Source organism: Gymnoscopelus microlampas (genome assembly GCF_963454915.1).
Source record: "Gymnoscopelus microlampas genome assembly, chromosome: 19".
NCBI classification, from domain to species: domain Eukaryota; kingdom Metazoa; phylum Chordata; class Actinopteri; order Myctophiformes; family Myctophidae; genus Gymnoscopelus; species Gymnoscopelus microlampas.
Window position 1 is genome coordinate 35,945,221 of NC_139956.1, and position 23,556 is coordinate 35,968,776.

At 41.7% G+C, this 23,556-nt stretch overlaps 2 protein-coding genes across 4 annotated transcripts in view; one reads left to right on the plus strand and one right to left on the minus strand.

Moving 5' to 3' along the window:
• Positions 1–14,465, plus strand: part of tspan5a (tetraspanin 5a) — a 21,426-nt gene extending 6,961 nt beyond the window's left edge. Inside the window, exons 4-10 of one of the 2 annotated variants that reach the window (XM_084042780.1) lie at positions 74–244; positions 1,617–1,742; positions 2,178–2,225; positions 4,521–4,637; positions 5,952–6,013; positions 11,155–11,195; positions 12,786–14,465. In XM_084042780.1, coding sequence (XP_083898906.1) covers positions 74–244; positions 1,617–1,742; positions 2,178–2,225; positions 4,521–4,637; positions 5,952–6,013; positions 11,155–11,167 — 537 coding nt within the window. In that variant the 3' untranslated portion in view covers positions 11,168–11,195; positions 12,786–14,465. Of the gene's footprint in view, positions 1–73; positions 245–1,616; positions 1,743–2,177; positions 2,226–4,520; positions 4,638–5,951; positions 6,014–6,743; positions 6,865–11,154; positions 11,196–12,785 lie in introns of those variants that run through there. The other variant, XM_084042779.1, reaches the window with a different exon arrangement.
• Positions 14,466–20,901: 6,436 nt separating this feature from the next.
• The window catches only part of rap1gds1 (RAP1, GTP-GDP dissociation stimulator 1), a 54,598-nt gene continuing 51,943 nt past the window's right edge, over positions 20,902–23,556 (minus strand). For both annotated transcript variants that reach the window (XM_084042219.1, XM_084042218.1), the window contains 2 exons: positions 21,935–22,063; positions 20,902–21,394 (listed from right to left, as the gene is read on the minus strand). In XM_084042219.1, the coding sequence (XP_083898345.1) occupies positions 21,267–21,394; positions 21,935–22,063 (257 nt within the window). In that variant the 3' untranslated portion in view covers positions 20,902–21,266. The remainder of the gene's footprint in view (positions 21,395–21,934; positions 22,064–23,556) is intronic.

Here is a 23,556-nt window from a genome sequence, read left to right on the forward strand (position 1 = left end):
CCAAAGAAATCTTAAAATGACACAGATTTAATGGATAAAGAGCTGCTTAAATTGATTTGGTTCTCTTCCCCAGTTCTCTGTGTTCCTGGGCATCATCTTCTTCCTGGAGCTGACGACGGGCATCCTGGCCTTCGTGTTCAAGGACTGGATCAAAGACCAGCTCAACCTGTTCATCAACAACAACATCCGGGCGTACCGGGACGACATCGATCTGCAGAACCTCATCGACTTCACTCAGGAATACGTACGTTCACGATACAGCAGCCCTGGTTCCCAGTGAGGCACTGGCCACAGGGGTTTGGCTGGACCAATAAGGCTAAAAGGTTTTATGATATAGATGAGTGGTTTAATGAAGATGCATTAACAATTCAAAAATAGTCTCCTCATTGACTTACAATGTATGGTGAAAGAGCTCTTTTAGCACATAAGGAACACATAAGGAACACAAACAAAGCTGATTATGCCAATCAGTACTGTACCGTAGAACATCTCAAAACCCAGTAAAGCTAAGATCCGGGTTTTCATCCATAATACAAATAGCTAAATCGACATCATGTTGACATTTTTCTTTAACCCATTAAGACAGCCCATTAGCAGATCTACAAGCTCATAGCGCGGCACCGAGTGCCGCGCTACGAGCTTGTAGATCTGCTATTTTTGAAAAATCGAGAAAATGTGTGCACATTTTTGAATATATATATTTTTAAAGCGAACATTTGTAACTCAAATCTTTGCTTCTGGGGGGTCCGTGAAACAAAATATTTTGAGACGAGGGTCCGCGCGGCCAAATACATAAACATTTTGGGGTCATTGACATTAAAACGTTTGAAAACCACTGACATAGCAACATAAGTTTAAAAAAACAAACTGTTAGGATTTAGAAGACATTTTGTAGAATCGGAACCTCAGGCCTTAATGGGTTAAACAAAAAAAATGGTTTCGTGGTTTTCTATAGTGGCATAATCTGCTTCGTTTGCGTTTGTGTTCTAAAAGCCTTTGAGAGCTGCTTCACCGTGCAGTGTTAAGTCAGCTTAATGCATATATTCCATCATGCCAGCATGTCAGCGTAGCATGGTGTTAGCCTGTTTTTATTACATAACATGGAAAGAGACAGAAAAGGGTAGATTGAAAGGGGATAAAAAATGTATGACAAACACACAGCATTCCAACCATGTCTGTATGGATGTGTTATGTGTTATCAAACCCAACTGTGGGGAATTATGTGAGATAATCACAGTTGTTTTGCATAGTCATTTCCGGGTTGCGCGGCCCAATTATTAGTTACGTTAATGTTTGGGCTGGAATGCTTTTCAGCAGTGGCGTAATTTACATAGGGTTGCTGGGTTAAACACCCCCCCCCCCCGTTGGCAAAACTGTCCGGGAGGCGGTGGGCCGGTTCGGACCAAAATGCCAGGGCTGAATTTTGGTCCCAGTCCGCCCCTGGTATGTGAGTACATGGGGAAAATGACAAGTAAAGTGATTCTTAATGAGATGCGTTGTGATCTTGTAGATCGGCTTTAAACCTTTTGAAAGAATACAATAATTAAATCCATGGCCTGTTTTGTTTATTTTGTTTATATTATTTATACTTAAATTATTCTGTGTATTTCTTGCAGTGGGAGTGCTGCGGGGCGTTCGGTGCAGACGACTGGAATCTCAACATTTATTTTAACTGCACTGATGGGAACCCCAGCAGAGAGAAGTGTGGGGTCCCGTTCTCCTGCTGCACAAAAGACCCAGCGGTGCGGAACCTAGGGCTACACACACATGCATTTATGCATGCACACACATACACATGCATAGTCGCATGCACGCACACACACACGCACACGCACACACACACACACACACACCCACACACACACACACACACACACACACACACACACACACACACACACACACACACACACACACACACACACACACGTAAGCATGCACACACGGTTACATGCTCTCTCCCATTCATCTTGCTTCAAGGCTCTATCTTTCCTTCTCTTTGTCTCTCACTGGCTTTCTTTGTGTCAAAGAAGGAATCAAAAAACATTCTTAGAAAAAGGCAAAACACAACACAGCAATTAGAAGACTATAACGCTTTCCCCCCATTCCCTTTGTCATGTATGTACCCGTCTTTGTTTCTTCTTGAATCAAATGTGTCTACTTGTCCTTGTCAACAGGAGGACGTGATAAACACACAGTGTGGTTACGACGTACGAGCAAAACCGGTGAGTATCTTGCAAATGAAAACCTTAAAACACTCATTTCAGGAGATTTAATTTCTAGTCGATTTACTCTGTGTACATACGCTTGTGAAACAAACTGGCTTAGTAAATGAACACATTTGCCTATGGAGGGTTTTAGAAATAGAGTTGTTCTGATTCCAGTATCTTAAATACCCCTGATACAACTCATAATGCTGGATCGGGTGTCAGCGAGTACGCAAGTCTATGCCCTGATCCGATATCACATAGTTTATCACCTGATGATAGCTCATTTACGCTACACAGGCAAACAACAATATGTGCAGTCCTAGTGTAACGCTAGGCACAGCTAGCGAAATGTCAGCAATTTGGCAATATTTACACCCTCCAGCTTGGCCAGACGTTCTCAACAAGCACTTTTGCGTTTTATGAGCGGGAGGGCGCTTTGGATGCCATCTTCGAAAAACATAAGGGTAAACTGACAGACGGAGACTCGCTCACTGCATGGAGTTTAAGGAAAAACCCCTTAGACAAGACTTAAAGAAAAACATTTTTCTTTATTTTTAGATGCTCATAATGTGCTCGGTGCTCAGTGGATTAAAAAGCAAACGTTTCAGTCCTCCCAGGACCTTCGTCAGGGCTATAATGGTGGGACACAGACAAATACACTGCTTTTATAGGGTGCTTGATCACCTCAGCTCAGGTGCTGAGGATCACTACTCAAGGTCATCACCATGGTTACCATAGGGCGTGGACAGATCAATTGCAGACAGAAAAAACAGGATTACACATTTGTGTTACATTTGAATCATGAAGTTCACTATACAAACAGTTTATGCATCCAGTCCAGTCATGTCAGCATTCTCTTGATACACATTTTTGAAAAACATTTGTTAAAACAGTCACATTAGTAACATTTAAGGATTTTTTGAAATAAATAATACAAATTAGTACAAAATAAGATAAATGCAGGGTTCCTATCAAGGGGCAACTCTTAGATATTTACGATGAGGCCGACAAAATGGCCAGAGTGGCGCTGTTTTACCCTGCGCCGACCTGTGGTGTCAGAAATAATTTATTTTAACGCAAGTGAATGGGTTTTTTGACAAACTTTAGACTAGATTTTCTTACTGTAATAAAAATGTTCATAAATTCTATATGCTTCCAGTCGCTAGTTTAAAGTCTCCTTTCAATCATCAGGATATGCGTTTTGCTAAATTATGGTCCTATTTATTATAAAATTGACGATAAAGTAGGCTATTCTCTAGGAGGGGCGGGATGATTTGATTGACAAGCTACACAACCAATAGCATTCATTCCCCGCCCCCCCGCTCTTGATTGACAAGCTACCCAACCAATAATGGTCTGGTCTCATTCTGACGCGTATTGAAAGATGGCGGACCTACAGTCTTGGCACAATCGGCTTCATTTTCGGTCTGTAGAAAGCAGCGGAGTGGGTTTGTCCATCTCATTTATACAGTCTATGGTTCCTATAGGTAGCATTGGAGGGAAAGGTCTTCATTCATGCCACCCGGGTTAACAGATTGCAAGTGAAAAATCCATCTGGATTCACTTTGTAAGAGTTTGGTGTCTAAATCACCACCTCTTCTGGATTTCTTAACTTGTTCTATCACTGTGAATGACAGATCTGCTACCTGTGTGATTACGCTCATGTTTTACAACGTGTTTAACCTGAGCCATCTGCAAGCTCACAGGTATTGGGGAGGAAAAAAATATGTTGGAACATCTTTATTTAGAAGCACACTTTTTATACATACATTGTACTTAATACAATAATACAATGAATCTGGTTCACTCGCAGTGAATAGCTAATGAATAAGGTAAGTGCCGTAGAAAAAGATGAGAATAGGGGGCACGGTGGCGCAGTCGGTAGCGCTGTCGCCTCACAGCTAGAAGGTCCTGGGTTCGATTCCCGCCGGGGACGCTGTGGGCGCTGGAGGCGTGTCTTCTCCTCCGCGTCGCCAGCGCCCATATCCTAGGTGCGGTTGGCGAAAGGGCCTACTCTGTGTGGAGTTTGCATATTCTCCCCGTGTCTCCCAGGGTAGTTAATACCCTCACAAAACCAGGGACACTCCCCCCTGTCAGGTGACAAGAAGGTCTGTTGGCTCTCATGCATTGAAGGAGGCATGAGCTCGGCCCTGGGCTCCCTAGGCTGGTGGGGGGAGTGTAGTGCCCAGGATCACTTAGAGAATTGGCACCGGGCGAAAAAAGGGTTACAAAATCGAGGGATAAAAATTATAGTAAAAAAATAAAAAGATGAGAACACATTGTAAAGCTGTGGTGCTGTGCCTCATGCAGGACGCAGAGCAGAAGGACTCCATCAACGTGAAGGGCTGTGTGCCACAGTTTGAGAAGTGGCTGCAGGACAACCTGACGCTGGTGGCGGGGATCTTCATCGGTGTTGCACTGCTGCAGGTGTGTAAGGATGGACCTCTGGTCCCTCGCTGACCATACTCGGTACAGTGGTTATGTAATGACATTCTTGAATGCTGGCGCAGGTTTCAAGGGTGTTTAATAAAGTCCAACAAAGGTACAAGTGCACAAGGCACAGTTCAGAGAAACTATAAACAAGGACAAACACGGACGGGACCGTGTGGAGCTGCTAGTCTAGTCTAGAGCCAAACAATACTGCCTGCTGGCAGAAAGGAAGAGGGGGGTATATATAGGAGTGCACTAAGGAGGAACAGGTGTGTAAAGTTAATAGGCTGGAGATGAGGACCTCTGGAATGAGGGCGTGGGCGTGGTCGTGACAGGTTATATGCCAAAACCAGTGGTTTTCAACCCTTTTCATATCAAAGTCCATTATTTATTCGGCATTTGAGCCACGGAACCACTGTTTGATGAGATTCTTGAGACTCTTAGACCCAAATCTTAGAATATTTTGTATTTTGTCCACAATTCCATGCTGTGTTGATGTGGTACCATAGTAGAGACAACAGGCAAACGTTGTTCAAAATAACACATTTTCTACATTCTCTAATTGTGCAGACTTCTTGTAAATTAAGTAATGCAGTAATTTAACTCTTGAGAGCGTAAAATGAAACCAAATGTAAGGGTCCATTTGGTTTCATTTTACGCTCTCAAGAGTTAAAGATCTATTACGCTCTCAAGAGTTAAAGATCTATAAGGGTCCATTTGGTTACCAACTCTCCGTCATTTAGCTGGGGACCACCTGGAACCCCCTTAAGGACCACAGGTGGTCCCCAGACCACTGGCCCAAACCTAACCTTAACCTCACAAAAACTATGCCTCAAAAAAGGTGCCAACCTGGTCGAAAACACCATAGAAATAGTCTCTCCCGACCACACTCACATGGTGGCCATTTTTTTCCCTTACTTAAGACGTGGACTGGAGGGTGGGAAGTCCCACTTTTTCAGGGTTATAAAGTTCTAAAGACAGATTTATACTTAGTTGCTCGCTGGCGTCGTACTTACACCGAAAAGAGACAATCTATAAGCTCACACCACATCACGCTACAATGTGTTGTGAGCTCATAGATCAGCTGTTTTTGGTGCGGTAGAACAAACAACAATAAACCTGTCAGGTCTATTATTGGATAATAAATTTCATAGTGTAACTGTTCATAATCAGAACGGGAACTGAATACTAAATAGACAACAATAAAACTCTATGGTTCCATACAGTGTGAATCAATTCATAATAGGACAGTGAATGACACTGTGTGTTATGTGAGATTGAAAATGTTTAATATTGTCATTTTTCACACAGATTTTCGGGATATGTTTGGCGCAAAATCTAGTGAGCGACATTGAAGCTGTGCAAGCAAGCTGGTAAGAAAAATGTCATGTAGTTTTATTGAGCTTTATAAGTAAGTTCATGTTATTTTATTTTTTCCGAGAAGAAAATGTGAAACAGAATAATCATAGTTAACAACCAAGCTACTATTTCTCACGAGTAAAAGTTTTTGTTAATCTACCGTTGCACTGGCTTTATGCAAATTGATGTTAAGGTATATCGCACTTATGCCTTGTTTGTCTCTCTTGGACAAGCCAAGTCATTTCATGAAGTCCATGTCCAGGTTTAGTTTCATTAAGAAGTACCAACACAAAATACACCAGACGACACGATGAAGATCGCATTGCTCGGTTCTTAGTCGCTGGAACATCTTGTGGCCCTCTTTTGGGCACCTTTGCACCAAACACAAACAGTTGAGAAACACTGGTCTAGGTTCCTTGGTACTTTCTGTCACCTATACATTCATTCACTACCAGGCCTGGAGTGAGAAACACTGGTCTAGGCTCCCATCAGCTACATGCTTTCCATACATTGCCTGGGGTGGGGGTGGGTGGAGGGGAGCATAAAGCTTAATTCACACTCCATTGCACTAAGGTGTCGCTTGCCAGAAAGCACAGAGCTACAAGCTCACAACACGTCGTGAGCTCATTGTGATCTGTACTTTTCGGCAAGCAACGAGATGAATGCGTTGTTCCATCTCAATGCCGACTCATCTCATGCATCATTCTCCCTCCTCCTCCCCCTCCTCCATTGGCTCATCATCAGGGTGCCCCCCTCTCTGTCCTCCATGGGTCGACCCCCACCACACTGCAGCAAGAAAGCAGCCGCCTACTACGCATGAGGGACACACACGGGGTGGTGTGTGTGCGTGTGTGTGTGTCGGCCGGTAGGGTGCCAAGGATCCATTCTTCTCCTTGTTTGTTGTTGTCTTGAATGTTGCTGTGATGTGCTAGCAAAATAGTGACCATAGCCGAGCGGGTAGAGAGGTCGTCCGAGAATCGGAAGGTTGCTGGTTCGACCCTCGGAGGCTCACTCTCAAGTCTCCCCTGTCCCTGACCAAGACACTTAACCCCTAACTGCCCCCCCCCCCCCCCCCCCCCCCCGTCCAACCATCAGCCGGATGAAGTAGTAAGCAACTTCAACAACTCAGGCAGGGACCAGAAAATACTTCGCCCGGACATTCTCAGAGACGGAAAAAGGTTTTAATGACATTGTTAGTCATCAGAGAAAGAAATGCACCCTTTGTTGTGCTGTAGAGATGCTATGCTGACTCAAAGGGGATTATTCGTACATAATAGGACATATTGTATGGTTTACTGTGCAACTACAATGGCAGATAACAGCACTCATATCCAGTGTTGGGCAATATTACTCAGGAGAGTTATATATTACTTGTTACATATTACTCCTTAAAAAAGTTATACAAAAAATATATATATAATAATATTATATTACTTACTACTTGGAATCAAGAGTCATATACAGTATCATATATCATATTACATTTACATTACATATGACTTTTGCCCCCCCCACCCTCAAAAAAGAAAGAAAAAAGAGATGTGCAACAACACAATCTGTTTAGCCAGCTCCTTTTAGAACTGAATAATTTTTTGGGGAATAATAGTAATAGTAATGAAAATAATAATAATAATGATAATATGAGTCACCATCAGCCAAAAAGGCTATAAAAATAAAGCAGCAATCTCTCTTGACCTTTTAAACTAAACTTTTTCAAAAGGCAGCAAACAAAACCTGAAAAAAATGTAATATGTACTATTTTTTACATAGTAATATGGTATAATATTACTGTTTTGGCCTTACACGTTACTGGGTAAAATAAGAATATTACAGTAATATATTAAAAGTAACGTGTTACTGCCCAACACCGCTCTTATCTATGAATATATTATACATTATCTGGAATGCTACACACTTGAACTTGAGGTCACGTGACCATGCACTGCAGCTCACTGCTCCTATCAGCTGTGCAGTCTTGCCCCGTGAATGTGTACACGCGCAGTGATGTTTGTAAACATTACTGCATGAAACAAGGAACCCTGTCTATGGCCTCAGGAGGTGCACGTGGACGTTATCAACGTATGTTTTTAGTCTAGGGATGTATAGACCTCATTGTACCAGAGGATGCACCAGAGGATGGGGTGATTTCAGGGCAACTTTAATGACCTGACAATCACTTTGATTCGTTTTTTTTTTCACCTCGCAGGCAAACAATCAAGGACTGCAGGCAGTGCACAGCCAGCAAAGCATACAAATGTGGCTGTCCACCTTAAAACAAAAATGCTGGCTGCAGACAGCTACTGTGGCTTAGCTTAGTTTAACCCATTAAGATCTGAGGCTGATTCTACAAATGCCTTCTAAGCCAGTGGTTCTTTTTCGTGCCAAAGGACCCCCAAAATGATTATGTATTTAGCCACGGACCACCATCTGAAAATGTTTTGTGCCAGGGACCCCTATAAGAGAGGATTTGTGTTGAAACATTCCAAATTATTAAAAAGACAATTCAAGCACTTTCAAGACTTTTCAAAAAAGTAAAAAATAAGATAAATGGAGATGTACAAGCTTGCAGCGCGACATGAATGTAACTGTAATTATTATATCACTGTTAATAGCTGCAGCTGACTGTGTTGCCATGCTTTTAACCAACTGGAAAACAAGCTACAAATTCAGGCTATAGGTTCCCATGCACCTTTAATCTACAATTATACTTATTATGATGAATTATGAATTATTCTAGAAGTTTAGTTGATGTACATTCTAGTCTAGAGACCAGGGGTCGTCAATGTTTTTCGGGGCCAAGGACCCCCTATAGCTGAGAGAGAGAGATCATCAGGAACCCCCTCTATATTGTATAAAATTGTGTTTTTACTTTTTTTACTTGGTCTGCTCTTTTTTCCCTCTACACCTAGGCCTACCTCTTTGCCAAAAAATAGCCGCTGTAGATCGTAGGCATTGTAGGCGTTGTGAGCTTGTAGATCGGCTATTTTTGGCTAAAGTTCTCCTCAGAAAAGGGATGCTACGGTTCAAGTGGTTAATGTAAAAACAAAAAAAAAGCTGTTTAGTGTGTCTGTCCAGAACTGGAGAGGATAGTCCTCTGCCACAGTGCATCATGGGAGGTGGAGGGCTTCAGTGAATGTTAAAACGACTCTGACACTTTCTCTGTCACATGACTGAACTATAAACAATCCCCTCATTCTGCTTTCTTCCTTGGGTCTGGTCTTCCACTTCCTGGTTGTTTTCTGTCTTTCACTTTGTTCTACTAAAAGCAGTGGTTCTCAACCTGTGGGCCGTGAGGGTGTTGCAAGTGGGTCCCCAACTATATGGCAAAACATTCAGATTTTAATGATTATATATATATATATATATATATATATATATATATATATATATATATATATATATATATATATATATATATATAAAAAGAATAATGTAAAACAAACTGTCATGGCATTTTTTCTTTACATCAATTAGTTTTCATTGTGATACCAACAAATAGGAACTTAATGCGGTCCACCCATCTGACCACTTAACAGTTAAGTGGTTAAGTGGCCGCAAGCACTTTTTTCAAACACTTTTTTCCTAGTTTGCCTTGATCCAGAAAAGGTTGAGAACCACTGAACGAGAGTGATCTGTGCGAGTGTGATTTCTAACTTTAAATCATTTCTTGAACAGTTGCTTCCAGTGCACAGCTGTACAGTACACACAATCCTATGCATGTCTCTAAATCTCTGACCTTGCTAACCCAGTGATCATAATTCACACAGTGGCCATTTTGATCTTACGTCATACGCAGTGTAGTTTCGCGTCGTCATATTACTATTCCACAATCTCCGAATGTTATATAAAATCTGTAACCACACCTCCTGAAATCCGAGAACGGAAGCTACTGTATCATCCGTTGGTCATTTCCATTCACGAAAATATATTTGAAAATATATTTTATTTTAGAATTTCCGTTTCTAATAAGCAGCAAGCTATACTGTATATGCTTCGATGATTTTGATTTATATTTGGACACATTTACGCGACTGTAAAGACGAAACGGAAGTGGGGAGGAGGAGGAGTCACATCCACTTCATCCTCTGATCATTTACAGAGCTTCTGTTGGTCCAGACTGTATGACAGACAGACAGACAGACAGACAGACAGACAGACAGACACAGACAGAAGCATTTGAACATTGTGGGAGGCAACAGTCTGACTCACAAGACTATACGCAGTGTGATGCCTGCCTGTCTTTGCCTGACAAATTTAACTGATGCCTCAAATGCCTTGAGAATTCCATGATTCTTCTCGCCAGGTTATCAATGTAAAGATATGTATTTGTAAATGTATTTGTACCCTATAGGATTATTTACCTTGCTTACTCTGCTTATTACGATCTCAAACTTGTAAGTCACTCTGGATAACAGCGTCTGCTAAATGCCTAAATTGTATTATTTAAGATATTCCTTGAACAATTAGTGTTGTTGGTTTTCTTAAAGCTGCAGAGGGGTAGATGTTTGGTCTCCTATGCAGGAGATCCGGGTTTGAATCCCAGGTAGGACATACAACTTAAAGGACGACTTCACCCATTGTCAACCTATCTTTATATAATTGGTCGTCACTAATGCTCATTATAGTATGGTACCATTTGTGTCCACCGGGTCTGTGTCTCAGAGGAGGGCTGTGGACAGTTCAGAAACCCGCCTACCAGTGACATCATCGATGGGGAATCCAAGGCCAAGCTAATAGAAACGGCAGGCTTTCTATTCCTGAAAAGTTAGCATGCTATAATGGCATGCCATTGTTCTCGTGTTCATAAAAATCTAAATAAAGCATTTCAGATCTTGTAAAAAAGAAAAGAAAAACTGCCTAACGATGATGTCACTGGTAGGCGAGTTTCTGAACTGTCCACAGCCCTTCTCTGAGACACAGAACAAGTAGATTTTTTTTTTTTTTTTACCATTTTGTCATGAACATTAGTGATTATATATTATATATTAATTATATGAAGATAGGTCGTCCTTTAAGGATTGCAGGTTGGGAGTGATATATAGTGTGGATTGTGGTGAGTTTTGCCTAGCTCTAGTGAATAATACATACTAATAATACTGTATGTATTCAATGGATTGTCATGGATTAAACTGTACTACTTCTTTCTTTTCCATAGCTTCTTCACCTAATGCAGTGGCAGCTTTCACATTCTAACAGGTAAAGTGTTTTGTTGTTATTGTGGAAGGGGAGGGTTGATTAGATTTCATATCGTCTCGGCTAGATCTGCTATTTTCACTATCATTTCTATCAAAATCTTTGAATTTTGTAAATCGTTATTCGTCGCTGTCGGGCAGAAACCAAGCTATTCTCCAACTTTTGTATTTATTTAAATCAGTGCTATTGAACACCCTTTACGTCTGTGTGTGGGTTTTATAAATATTGAACGAATGAAAAGTACTAAAAGGCGTTTCTGACTAAACCTCCTAACTCCATTGGATCCTCAAACTGTCGGTCAAACCACACAACTCCAACCTGTGGAGATAGTTGTTCATTTCCATCATTGATTAGAATGACGACATTAATGGTCAAAAAGCGAACTCCACTTGAGCTGTATTTGGGTAAAGTGATGATAATATAAGGACACATTCAAGTATCGAACGATGTATAAAGTCACCATACCAACTTTGATGAGGCAGCATTGTGTTATTCTAAAAACATGTTTTTTAATTTCTGGAAATGTTATATTTTGGACATAGCTGGTTTCTACCCAACAGCAGAGATATGAATTCTAAGACAGCAATGCATTAAGATTAATAAGAAAATATACTTCTGACAGAGCAACTTTCACTTGTAGTTGAGCCAAAGTATAGATGCTCCTGGTCAAATATTACTCAAGTACTGGAGTTGAGTACTTTGTCCACCACTGGTTACATGAGCAAACCCTTTCATAATAAGGCTTCGCGGCCCTCACAGCTACGTTGCACCAGTGATCCAACTGATATGGCCATATATGGAGATCTCTATCTGTCAGTCCTTGTACCGTTTATGGCAATATATGGCTGATATATTTGAAGATGTGGTTCGCCCGCCTGCCCATCCTCCCTTAAGGCAATATGCTCTATGCACAGCAGCCATATTATCACTTCCTTCACAGGTGTTACCAATGACACTAATGAAGGCTCTGTTCCATTTAGTGGAACAGAGCCTTTTGGACCTTACGGGTCCATTTGGTTCCATTTGTACACTCTCAGAGTTACACACCCGTAAGGGGCCATTTGGAAGCCCATGAGGGTCCCTGGACCCCAACTGTAGACCCACTGGTGTAACAGAGTGTTTCCAGTGAGCCAACATGCACAACATCAGCACCCTGACTCTGTTTGACCATTAATGGAACAGAGCCTTCATTAGTATCATTGGTAACACCTGTGAATGTCTTCATAATATGGCTGCTGTGATTAGAGCCTATTTCACGGTGGCATCGTGCTCCAAATTACGTGGTTTGCCGCTAAGCATAACAGTGTGCGCCCATGTCACACATGCTGTACGCCTATTTCAAAAAGAAAGGTGGCTAAAAATGTGCCTGAATAAAAAGAATGTAGTTTTATATGAACTGCACAGTATGTAAGTACATTGAAGGTGGGGAAAGAAGCCTAGGTATTAGCCAGAGCACTGACAAATAGTACGTGGCAAGTTTGGAGGCGAAGTGGAGTTATCGTGTGCTGGCCAACCCAGGACGTACACCACAGCATGGGCATTTCAATTAAAGTAGTAGGATAATAATAATCTGGTTTATTTATTTCCCAACAGGTCTCTGCAGCATGACTCCTTGCACATCAAAACTAAACTTCCATCTCCATGGATGACGTGTGGGGAAACGACAGGAGTGTTGTAGTGTGTGTGTGTGTGTGTGTGTGCGGCGGAGGAAAAGTGTTCAGAAGAAGAGGACTCCACTGATCATCTAGGAAAGTGTTCAGAAGAGGAACTCCACTGATCATAATTCTCCTCTGAAGAGGCACATTTTTTAATGCACTAATACGTGACATTTTTCTGTGTAATACACTGTGTGTGTGAATATTGTAAAGGATAGATCGTTGGCAGGAGGAGGTCGTAGTGTGTCAATAGACCTGATTCATATTCAGACATCAATAATCATATCGTCTCTGTCGGGCAGTGTTGCCAGATTCTGCGAGAGAAACAAGCAACCAGGTGTAGGAAAACCAGCCCAAAAGAAGCGACTATGGACCACAAGATTACTTTAACATGTACATCAGCTATTTGAAAATAGCAGATCTACAAGCTCACAACGCGTCGCGATGCGACGCGTTGTGAGCTTGTAGATCGGGGAAATTATACTGAGCAGATCTGGCAACCCTGCTGTCGGGTGGAATCCTCATATGTTACAAAACTGTTACTTTTCAGTGTTTGATTTCGAAGGTAGCAAAAAGTAGCGGATCCACAAGCTCGAAACGTGTCACTTTGCGCTGCATTTTGAGCTTATAGATCTATTTTGATCAATAGCAGATCTGCGACGATATCTTCACATGCCCAAAACCTCTTGTGAATACTTGTCATTGGTTAAAATATTAGTCAAAACCCACGGACACACTTAAAACACTGCATCAACCTGATTGCGATGATGATGCGTTGCGAGAGTGCGGACTAGCCAACATCAACTCAGGACTCCTGAGTTTTTTATGTGAATTTGGCCGCGGACCCCCCATCTCAAAATGTTTTGTTCCAGGGACCCCCCAGAAGCAAAGATTTGAGTTGCAAATGTTGGCTTTTATGCTATGAGCTCGTATATATGCTATTTCTGAATAGCCAAACACATCTAAAATGACACAGATGCGTTCCCCGATTGAATGGGTGAAATAGTGATTCATTCATATTCATATTTCATATACGATTATTGTTGTCTGAATATGTACCGGTCTTATCAATACTACAAGGGATAGGTGTAGTTGCACTGCATGCCTATCATCACAGCACTCCACTTTTTTGATAGCTACACGTAGGAAAAAGTGTAGGGCTTTTGAAAGAAAAAAAAACGCTTTTGATATTAGATTGGTATTTTTCACTGTGAAATATTAAGCTCTGTTTGTAGCCTGTTATCCCAGAACTGGTTTAATAGTTTGATAAGTGTATTTAACCAACCTGGATGGATGGGATGGGTGTGGGGAAGGCAAAACCGATGAAAAAAAAAGGGGGATTTCTTTGAAACTGAACATTGTTTGTATATAAGAGGTTCATGCCCGCCTTTCCATGCTTCGCCACTAGATGGCGAGGTTTGGGTGAATATTTAAATAGGGACAGTATTGTAAACATGATGGTGACTTTGCTTAGGGTTTTGGGTTCGACGCGTCAGGCCTGATTCTGTGAAGAGGCATTTGAGACAAACTCAACGTCGATCGGATCTCCAAAATTAACACCCTCACACGCAAATAAGACCATTTCACACCGAATATTGTTGCTGTCGGGTGGAAATCTTGTCCAGTCCAAAAATACAATGTAGTTATTATTTTGTCACAAGCTCTGGTTAATACTATTCATTGGTTCAATATTTATAAAACCCAGAGACAGACTTAACCACTTTCAACCTGGTGTCCCCATGTATGGCATGTCATTATTTATACGCAAAAAACATGTAAAAAATAGCTGATCTACATTGAGCTTGAAGATTGGCTTATTTCGCACGACACTGTCATTATGCCAAATATCAAACTATACATTTTAAACATAGAAAGATTAGATCTGTCCCGACAGCGACAATATTTAGCAAATTCTGCTGATGGACAAGGTTCCGATGTGCTTATTGCTAATGTATAAAATGTCAAAAGATAAAGACTAAATGAAAGACTACTGAATTAAATGACACAAAAAACAGGCACATCCCTAAGTCTACACAGCATATTATCCTTGGGAGGTCAATTTATTATCGATTGCACGCAAGATTTCACTTTCACAAGGTCCTACAAAAAGTACTGTACAGTTACTGAATGTGTTATGGAATAACTATTCTATGAGAAATACCGGGTTCCCTTATGCCCTACGACGTGTCGTTAGGGCTAGAAAGTTTGTAAAATATTCTTTTTTTTTGTTCCTTTCTTGCACTTGCTGATCTGAACATAACATAACATGGGAAGGGAATTAAATGTTTTGCTCTTGTTTCATAGACACATGCATACACAGTATGAGTAGATCCATGGTCATTCGATCCATTGTGGAGTAGATCCATGGTTATTTGATCCGTTGTGGCATTCGTTGTAAAGACTTGAGTGAAATGACGTCACGGTCCAGCCATATAGATACCGTCTCCGTCGGGTGGAAACCTCGTACGTCCAATAAATAAATAAATATATATCAAAAGTAGCAGATCTACAAGCTCAAAACACGTCGTTTCGCGCGTCGTTTTACCTTTGATACCTTTGTGTGACGCTGTAAAATGATCAGGTAGGGCGTTAATTTACGGGAAAAAAACTCAAAAAGTTAGAATATGGAGATGAGAGGTTTCTGCCCCGACGGCAACGATATACATCATAGTTACTGAACACTGACCAGTATATTGAATATATTGACTTTTGAAATGTAGACACTTGGTAGAGACACTGTTCTTGTCGGCGTCAGGTTAATGGGGTCAATAGTCTCTCGAGCCAGCTTATACTCCTCCACAATCTTCAAATGCTGCAGCGAGTCTGCAATTCCGCCTCGGAAAAAAATGCAGACAGGAAGACAGACAGTCATCTGTTTGCCATTTCTGGTCCAGGCAATATTTTTTAAAACATTGTTTAAAATGTGCTTTTGAATTTATATATTTCTGCAGCTTGCTAGCTAGGCTTCAACAAAATGTTAATTCCAGTAGGATTTTTTCACGCGTCATTCGCTTAATTTTCTGCTGATTTTCAGTGCTTCCAATGACTGTTAAACGTAAGCATTTGAAAATCGTGACCAGCAAATCTGTCTTGAAAGACTACCGAGTCAACCAGATTTAAGGGCCGTTCACACTAAGCACTGTATAAACGGTATCGTTTTAACTCAAGTGGATGGCAGAGTTCACACCACAACTGTAATGACGACAATGGTGAACGATACAGTTAACCACGTAAACCGCAGCATCTGTATTGTGGGGAAAGCTTTCACCGAAAATAGCAGATCAAGCGCGATGCGTTGTGAGCTCGTCGATCGACTATTTTCAACAAAAGCTTTCCTCACAATAACAGAAAACAGAAAATACACTAGTATAGAGCCCTGAGGGACTCCGGTCAATCACATATAGGGTTTAAGTGGTTAATCGTTATGGTTATAGTGCTTGGGTGTGAATCGCCCTTTACACATCAAGCAGCATAACGGTGTCAGTTTGTTCGTGCAGTATTTGCCGTCAGTATCATGAAATAAATCGCTGATGTACAAACAGTAGATTTTTGGAACTCAGGTTGGATTTGGCCCAGACATCGTATCGTTACCGGTGAAAGTGTTTGATAATCTTTGTTTTATTTTATTTCACAATTTAACGTTTTCTTTTTACCTGATGGGGCATTTTATTTACAGTATGTCGTTTGTTCATAGTGCTTTGGAGTGTGAAGTATTTCAAAAGCACATTTCGATCTTTACTGACTGTTGACTACTCATGTTGTCCCTTCAAATTGTTGTGTGTAAAAAAAAAAAAAAGTCCAATCCTATTGTTGCCAAGTCTTAGAGGTTTTACATTTTACATTCCACTTTGGAGCATTTGTAACGTAAAAAGCCTAATTTATGCTCTCGTCGTATGACGTTCTCGTACACCGAAAATAGCAGTTCTACAAGCTTGTAAAAACGACTTATTTTCGGCATGCGACACCGTTGTGCGACAAAGTATATCGTCTCTGTCGGGTGGAAACCTCACAAGTCCAAAAAACTAAACTGTTACTTTTCAGGATTCAAATAAAACAAAAAGGAGCAAAAAATAGCAGATCGACACGCTCGAAACGCGGCGGAAGCTTGTAGATCTGCTACTTTTGACACGTTTGTGTGTCGCTCTAGTATGATCACGTAGGGCGTTCATTTAAAGTTAAAGTACGGAGATAAGAGGTTTTTCCGCCCCGACGGCAACGATAACTCAGGCTTAATGATGAAGGGTGCAGAGATGGACCTTGTCAGCTCCCGTAGGAAACTCATTACCGCGTGTCATCTCCAGGAAATTCGATGAGGAGATGACGAGATAAACTCACAACAGCATTCCACTGTAACTACCTCCTCCCTTATTTCTCCCCTCATTTCCTGTGTAATATTGACCCACTGATATGCTTAATATCAAATAAATGAGGGTGACAACTAAACGTCTTGTCCTTGTCCAGTGAATCTCACGTATAAGTGACACTTGAACTCAATTCGTAGTGTTCTTAAAGGACCACTACACCCATTTTTCATTTTCAACCGCAAATCAAGGTAGGGTAAGTGATATGTTTTGGTTAAAACAAAAGGTTTTTTGTTAAAAAGTTAAACGTCTATATTGTGATCGTTGTAATCGTTGCTATAGTGCTATTTCAGTAACAGGAGCCTCCCTGTCTTTCCAGCTCTTTATTAAACTGAAAATACATTTTTAGGTAGGTGACAAAATTTCATCCAATCAGAAGAGAGTACCCATTTATCAGCTTCATTTTTATAGTGTTCCAGTTCCAATTTTGTCTGCTCATTTCTTAGTGCCATCACTTCCAATTTCCCTTGTTTAATCTCTATCCTGATTGGATAAAATTGGTATCCCGACCTGAAAATGCCTTTTCTGTTTGAAACACGGCGAAGCGACACGTTTTGAGCTTGTAGATCTGCTACTTTTGCTATTTTGTATTCGGGGGAGGGAGGCTAGTTGGGGAATGGTGATATTTGCCGCTGCACATGCTCCTATGGGCTGGGGGTGGAGACTTTCATCGGGGAGTGTTGAACGGGTGGAGTAGGACGGTGGCACTGCGTCCGTCCTCACGTAGGGAACTCCTCACTGACAGGTGAGCCAGTAGGTTACAGCAGCAGTGGTAACACAGACATGTGTGGGGAGAAATTCATTGGCAACAACAAATGAAGAGAAGAAAGTGGTAAAAATACATTGGCTACTCTGAATTTAAAAACATATATAATAAATTAAATAAACTTTAACATTGTATTCATTCAAATAAGTTCCAGATTGCAGCTTTAACCAAAAAAGATTCATTGCTGATAAAGATGAGGCTAGAATTGCAAATAAGCCAGGTGCAAATTACTGTAGGTGATGCATTCCAAATGTGTATAATAACGACACACATCATCTCCAGCAATCATCTTTTAATTATGTGCTGAGTTTACAGTCCTCCAAATGTACAACTTGTGACATTTACAACAAACATTTAAAGTTTATAGTATTTTTATGCAGTTACTGTGGATTACATCTTTATTTGGACGTGTCTTTAGAAGGGTACAAATCTCGATAAATAACCATTCATACCTGACAAAAGAGCCGGTTCTTGTGGAACCGGGAGATGTACAGTGTGGCATGTACAGTAAAGAAGGGTGCTAGTACAGTATCCGACATGCCGAGATCATGTGCACGTTGTCGAAGAATTCCAGAAGAACCAACTACATCACACGGTCAAAGTCATACTGTGTAACTCAAGTTATTTGTGATGTAATCCTTCACTGGTATATCTTTCACAATAACCATTCCACATAAATATTATTTTTTGAAAACTTCTAAACAGCATTTGTATCTGCCCGGTAACAGGAAGAGTGGGCAGTAAGGAAAAGTGGGCACCTCGATGTAACTATTTTTCCTAATGTTAAAAGGATAACAAATATTTGGAAAATGGTCAGTAATGTAAAGTATACATGATTAGAACATGCTTGAACATTAGCCAATTAAGGCCCAATATATTTTTTACAATAGTAACAAATTGCTACAAAACCTGTTTATCCAATCATTTTGGGCATAAACAAGAAGTTGAAGGATACATTTAGGTCTGATAATGATGTACCTTTACTTCATTACTTCAGCCCATTTTATTCTTTTAACATTTTGGACAAAATAGCCAATTTTAGATCAAGGTGCCCACTCTTCTTGTATCCGTCTGCCCACGACACTCACGCCAATACGACGGAGGCACCAGAAATGTACCGGAAATGTTCCCTGGTTTTGTTTCGAACTGAATTCTGGGAATCTCAGTTCCAACGGACCATAGACTAGACCAAGAGGTGTCGCCAAAAAAAAGACTACAAAAATGACTGTTACACAGTATGACTTTTTAAGTGGTTAATCATCTAGGCAACTTTGCAATGGTACAAAGACAGTGACAGAGTGTCGACTGGTGCCTGCATTCCATTAGCCAGTCTCACAAAATGAAGCGCTAACGCTGTAGCTAACGCTGTAGCGCACGGTAAACGTACGCAAAGCCCTAGTTGACCTACCGTCGCCTCCCCGACCTCCTCACGGTCTACCCCCCCACCCCCCACCCCACCCTCACACACAATGTATTAACCCATTAAGACCTGAGGTCGATTCTACAAATGCCTTTTAAATCAGTAGTTCTCAAACTTTCAAGATTTTTCAAAAATGTTCAAAAATAGCAGATGTGCAAGCTCGACACAAAGTGACGTGCTGTGAGCTTGTATTTCTGCTATTTTTGAATAGCCAACGCTAACATCTAAAATGACACAGATGCTTTCCCGGTTTTATAATGGTGTTAAAATACAACACACACACACAGGAACGGTCGACGGGCATCGCTGAACGAACTAATGGTGTGTTTGCTTACAAAGTTCATACGCGACTCCTGCCTTTTTTCCACATTTGTGAGATCCCGTTCCTTTCCGATGATTCTAACGTCAAGTCAACCCAATCACCCAGAGGAAGAAGACAAAATAAATAAACGTTGCTTTTGAGTGTTTCTGCAAACCACGAACACGAGAGGCGTCGTATCCAAGTGCGGAGCTTAGCCGAGTGAGTGCCCACGCCTGAGTGGTGCGAAGCCCCTCACCTCTCAGCGCTGTTCGAGTTTACATACCGATAGGCACACTATAATAAATAATACCTCCTCTGTTACGATCGTACTTTGGAAAACAATCTCGGAATAAGTCGACGTGGTTCCACATCTGGAGACGCTGACATGCTATGTTTTTTAGGGGAGGGGTTCAAAAACACACTCTACGTACGAGTACCTTGTGATTTGCTGAAACCTACAGTTGCCAACGTTTTCCTCTGTCAACCGGGCTGCGACAACAACGGTCGAGAACAGGAACAATAGTGTGTCTGAGAGCGACAGCAGAATTTAACATCGGATTGAAATCTAAAGAGTTGACCCCGAAAGGCAAAGTGAAAAAAACAAAAAAAGACATATCTTATTGAGAGGAGGCGGGTGTGGGTGGGCAGGCTGGACTTCAGATTTTGCGAGAAAAAGGGAGCGGCGGCAGGGAGGGGGGAGGGCGGTAATATGAACATGAACACCGACACACCTTCAACAGGACTAAAACATGCACGTTTTTCAAGTCAACTGATATTCAAGCTACATGGGGACACAATTGGTCACATCATGATGAATGGCTGTTTTTTTATTATTATTATTATTATTATTATTACATTTTTAAATAAAAAGAAAAACCTTTCTGCACACACAACAAGGTTGTTTTGTTTTTGTACATTTTTTTTTTTTTACTGGCGGGCTATTCGGTCGGTGGCATTATCATCCTCATCATCATCACAGCTATGGTCATTAAAAAGAGTGTCGTCTCTTCTTTATCTATTGCGGTTGACGTTTGTCTACGGCGCCTTTTGTTCGTCATAGAGATGCTTGTAGCGGGGGGGACACATGCACAGGATTTGGGGGGAGGAGGGTTGTTGCGTGGGGTTATCGGCAGGGTTGGTGGTGGTGGTGGTTTGGGGTGCGTGAGGGGTATCAACCGGGTTGGTGGTAATGGTTTGTGGGGGGTCTGGTGGGATATTAGCAGGGGTTTGTGGAGGTGGTTTGGTGGGATAATAAACAGGGTTGGTGGTGGTGTTTTGGGGGTTAGGGTTGGGTATCGGCAGGGTTGGTGGCTGTGATTTTGGAGGATCGGCAGGGCTGGTGGTGGTAGTGGTTTGGCGGGGGGGTGGGGGAGGGGGGGGTGTGTGCTTGGGGCTTGAAGGGGGGGGGGGGGGGACAGAACGGGACAAAAAGCGACCGTCCGCCCGGCCAGCTGGCAGTTGAAGTGGGCGAGGGGGTGTGTGTGATACCTTGGCACATGACGATGGTGGGCACGGAGTGGCAGAGGGTGATGCAGGCATGAGTGGGGTGTGGGGGTGGGGTTCAGAGTCATTTAGCTTTGGGCGGTGAGCCGCTGCTCCGTCAACGAGGCCTGGTGCGACACCGTCTTGTTCTCGTGCGCTCGCAGCTTGGAGACCACGTCGATGAAGGCCAGGCCTTGGACCTCTTTGCTGAGAGGCTCTGAGGAGAGAGCGGAGAGCAACTGGTTTGTTATTATCGGATCTACAGGCTGACCCTTTTTGAAATACACCCCCGAAAAAAACACTCGACTGAATCTGCAGCATTCAATCATCATAAAACGACTTTTCCAGCATCACATTCAAGCATGAATATTGTGAAATATTAGTAAAGGATTATTTTCCGTTTAGGTTTGCTCCGTTCGGTGGATTTTTTTGTATCACTTCACTTAAGTCTGGTAATCATGCTATTTTCCAAGGGCACCCAGGCCGCCACGGCTTCTGATTGGTCTGTGGTGCAGACCAGCGGAAGTGGCTTCCAATGTAAAATTAAGAGTCATCTCTTGACTTGCCTACGTAATTGGTGAGGTTTGGAAATCCGGCTCAAACAGGATGATAGCCAGACGGAGAAGAGAAGTGAAAAAAATGCAATAAAAAAAACGCTGAACGAGCGCCTCCGTCTGGATTCCAGGCTACTCTAGAATTGTCCTTTAAATCAGGAATGGTAATAAAGCCAAGCCCTGTGTGGTACAGTATGTCTTACCTGATCCCATGACTGAACAGATGAGGATCATAGAGTTGTACTTGATCTCCGGTGCGCTCCTGTCGTCTGACAGCAGTTTGTGCAGCACCGGCACCAAGCTGGACCCCACGAAGTCCTTCTCTGCTGCAACTGCAACAAGGGGAGCAACGGTTAATCAAACAAATCCATAATCAATTATAAAAAATATACACTATAATCTATGGAAAAAAACTTATGTCATAATAGTCAAAAAGTTTCTACACACTTCAATACATGTCAAAAACTGTGAAAATAGCTTGTATAGTACAAGTTAACAATGCGCCGTGAAGCAAAACGCTGTAAGTTTGTAGATTATTTACCAGTGACAATGCACATTAATCAACATTTCAGTTTTCACCTCAATGTAAATGAGCTAGAGTTAGCAAAGAGCCATCTGTAGTCCCTGAGCAGGTTGTTAAAAATAGTGATATAACTATCAATACACAACAAACAATACAATACAAGTAGACGTAGAAGTGTAAAAGACAAAACTATTCCGGTATAAGATTTGCTATTTTCACACAAAAAAACAACGCGCTTCTCAATTATTTGATTCATCGAAAAATAAGCGGATAAAATAGTCACCATGAAAATAATGTATAATTGCAACCCTGAACTGCAGTCGCATCATCGTTAGAAATGAGTCCACAAAGTGCTTCTGAGCTGCAACTGGAATCACATCACTGAAAGTGTGGGTCCCTAACCTGACCTGAATTTCCATTTGGTTTCACTTCATTATCTAGTCTCAAAGTGCTCCCAATGCAGCTGGTTTACATCTGGTAATGGCCGTGGTGGTAAAAGTACAACATTTATTTACTTAGATAAAAGTATCAATACTGCATGAAGAAATACTCTGTTACAAGTAAAAGTCCATAATTCAAAATTGAGTAAAAGTACAAAAGTATTGGCATCAAAATACACTTAAAGTACCAAAACTAAAAGTACCCATTATGCAAAAAAATCTGCGGAACGGGTCGAATCAGTCTGGATTCCGGGTTAATTCTAGGGGTGCAAAAAATGTTTTGCAGATCTACTGTACCAGCTCACAAAGCATGCATCGCAAAGCATGCATCGTGGCGCGCTGTGCGCTTGTAGATCGGCTATTTTCAAATAGCCAAACTTTAAATAGGGCTGAAGTGGTTGATGTAGTATATAGACCAGGATTACTGCATGTTTTTTGAGAGGGTACCTACTCTAGGGGACACGGGGAGAACATGCAAACTCCACACAGAAAGGCCCTTTCACCAACCCCACCTAGGGTATGGGCACTGATTAGGTGGAGGAGAGAACACGCCCCCAGCACCCACAGCGTCCCCGGCGGGAATCGAACCCAGGACCTTGAAGCTGTGAGGCGACATCGCTACCGACTGCGCCACCGTGCCTCCACTAAAGATCATTCCGTTTGACACTGCCATTGATTGAGCTACTTTTCTTTCTCTTCTGCACTGTAATTCTATTGTTATTATTTTGTACTTCTTTTGTTTTATGCATCCTAATGACATTGTATAGCTGTGTTTACTTTGCTTGATGTGCTACAGTATGTAATGTAAAGCACATTGAATTGCCTCGTTGTTGATGTGCTATGCAAATAAAACTGCCTTGCC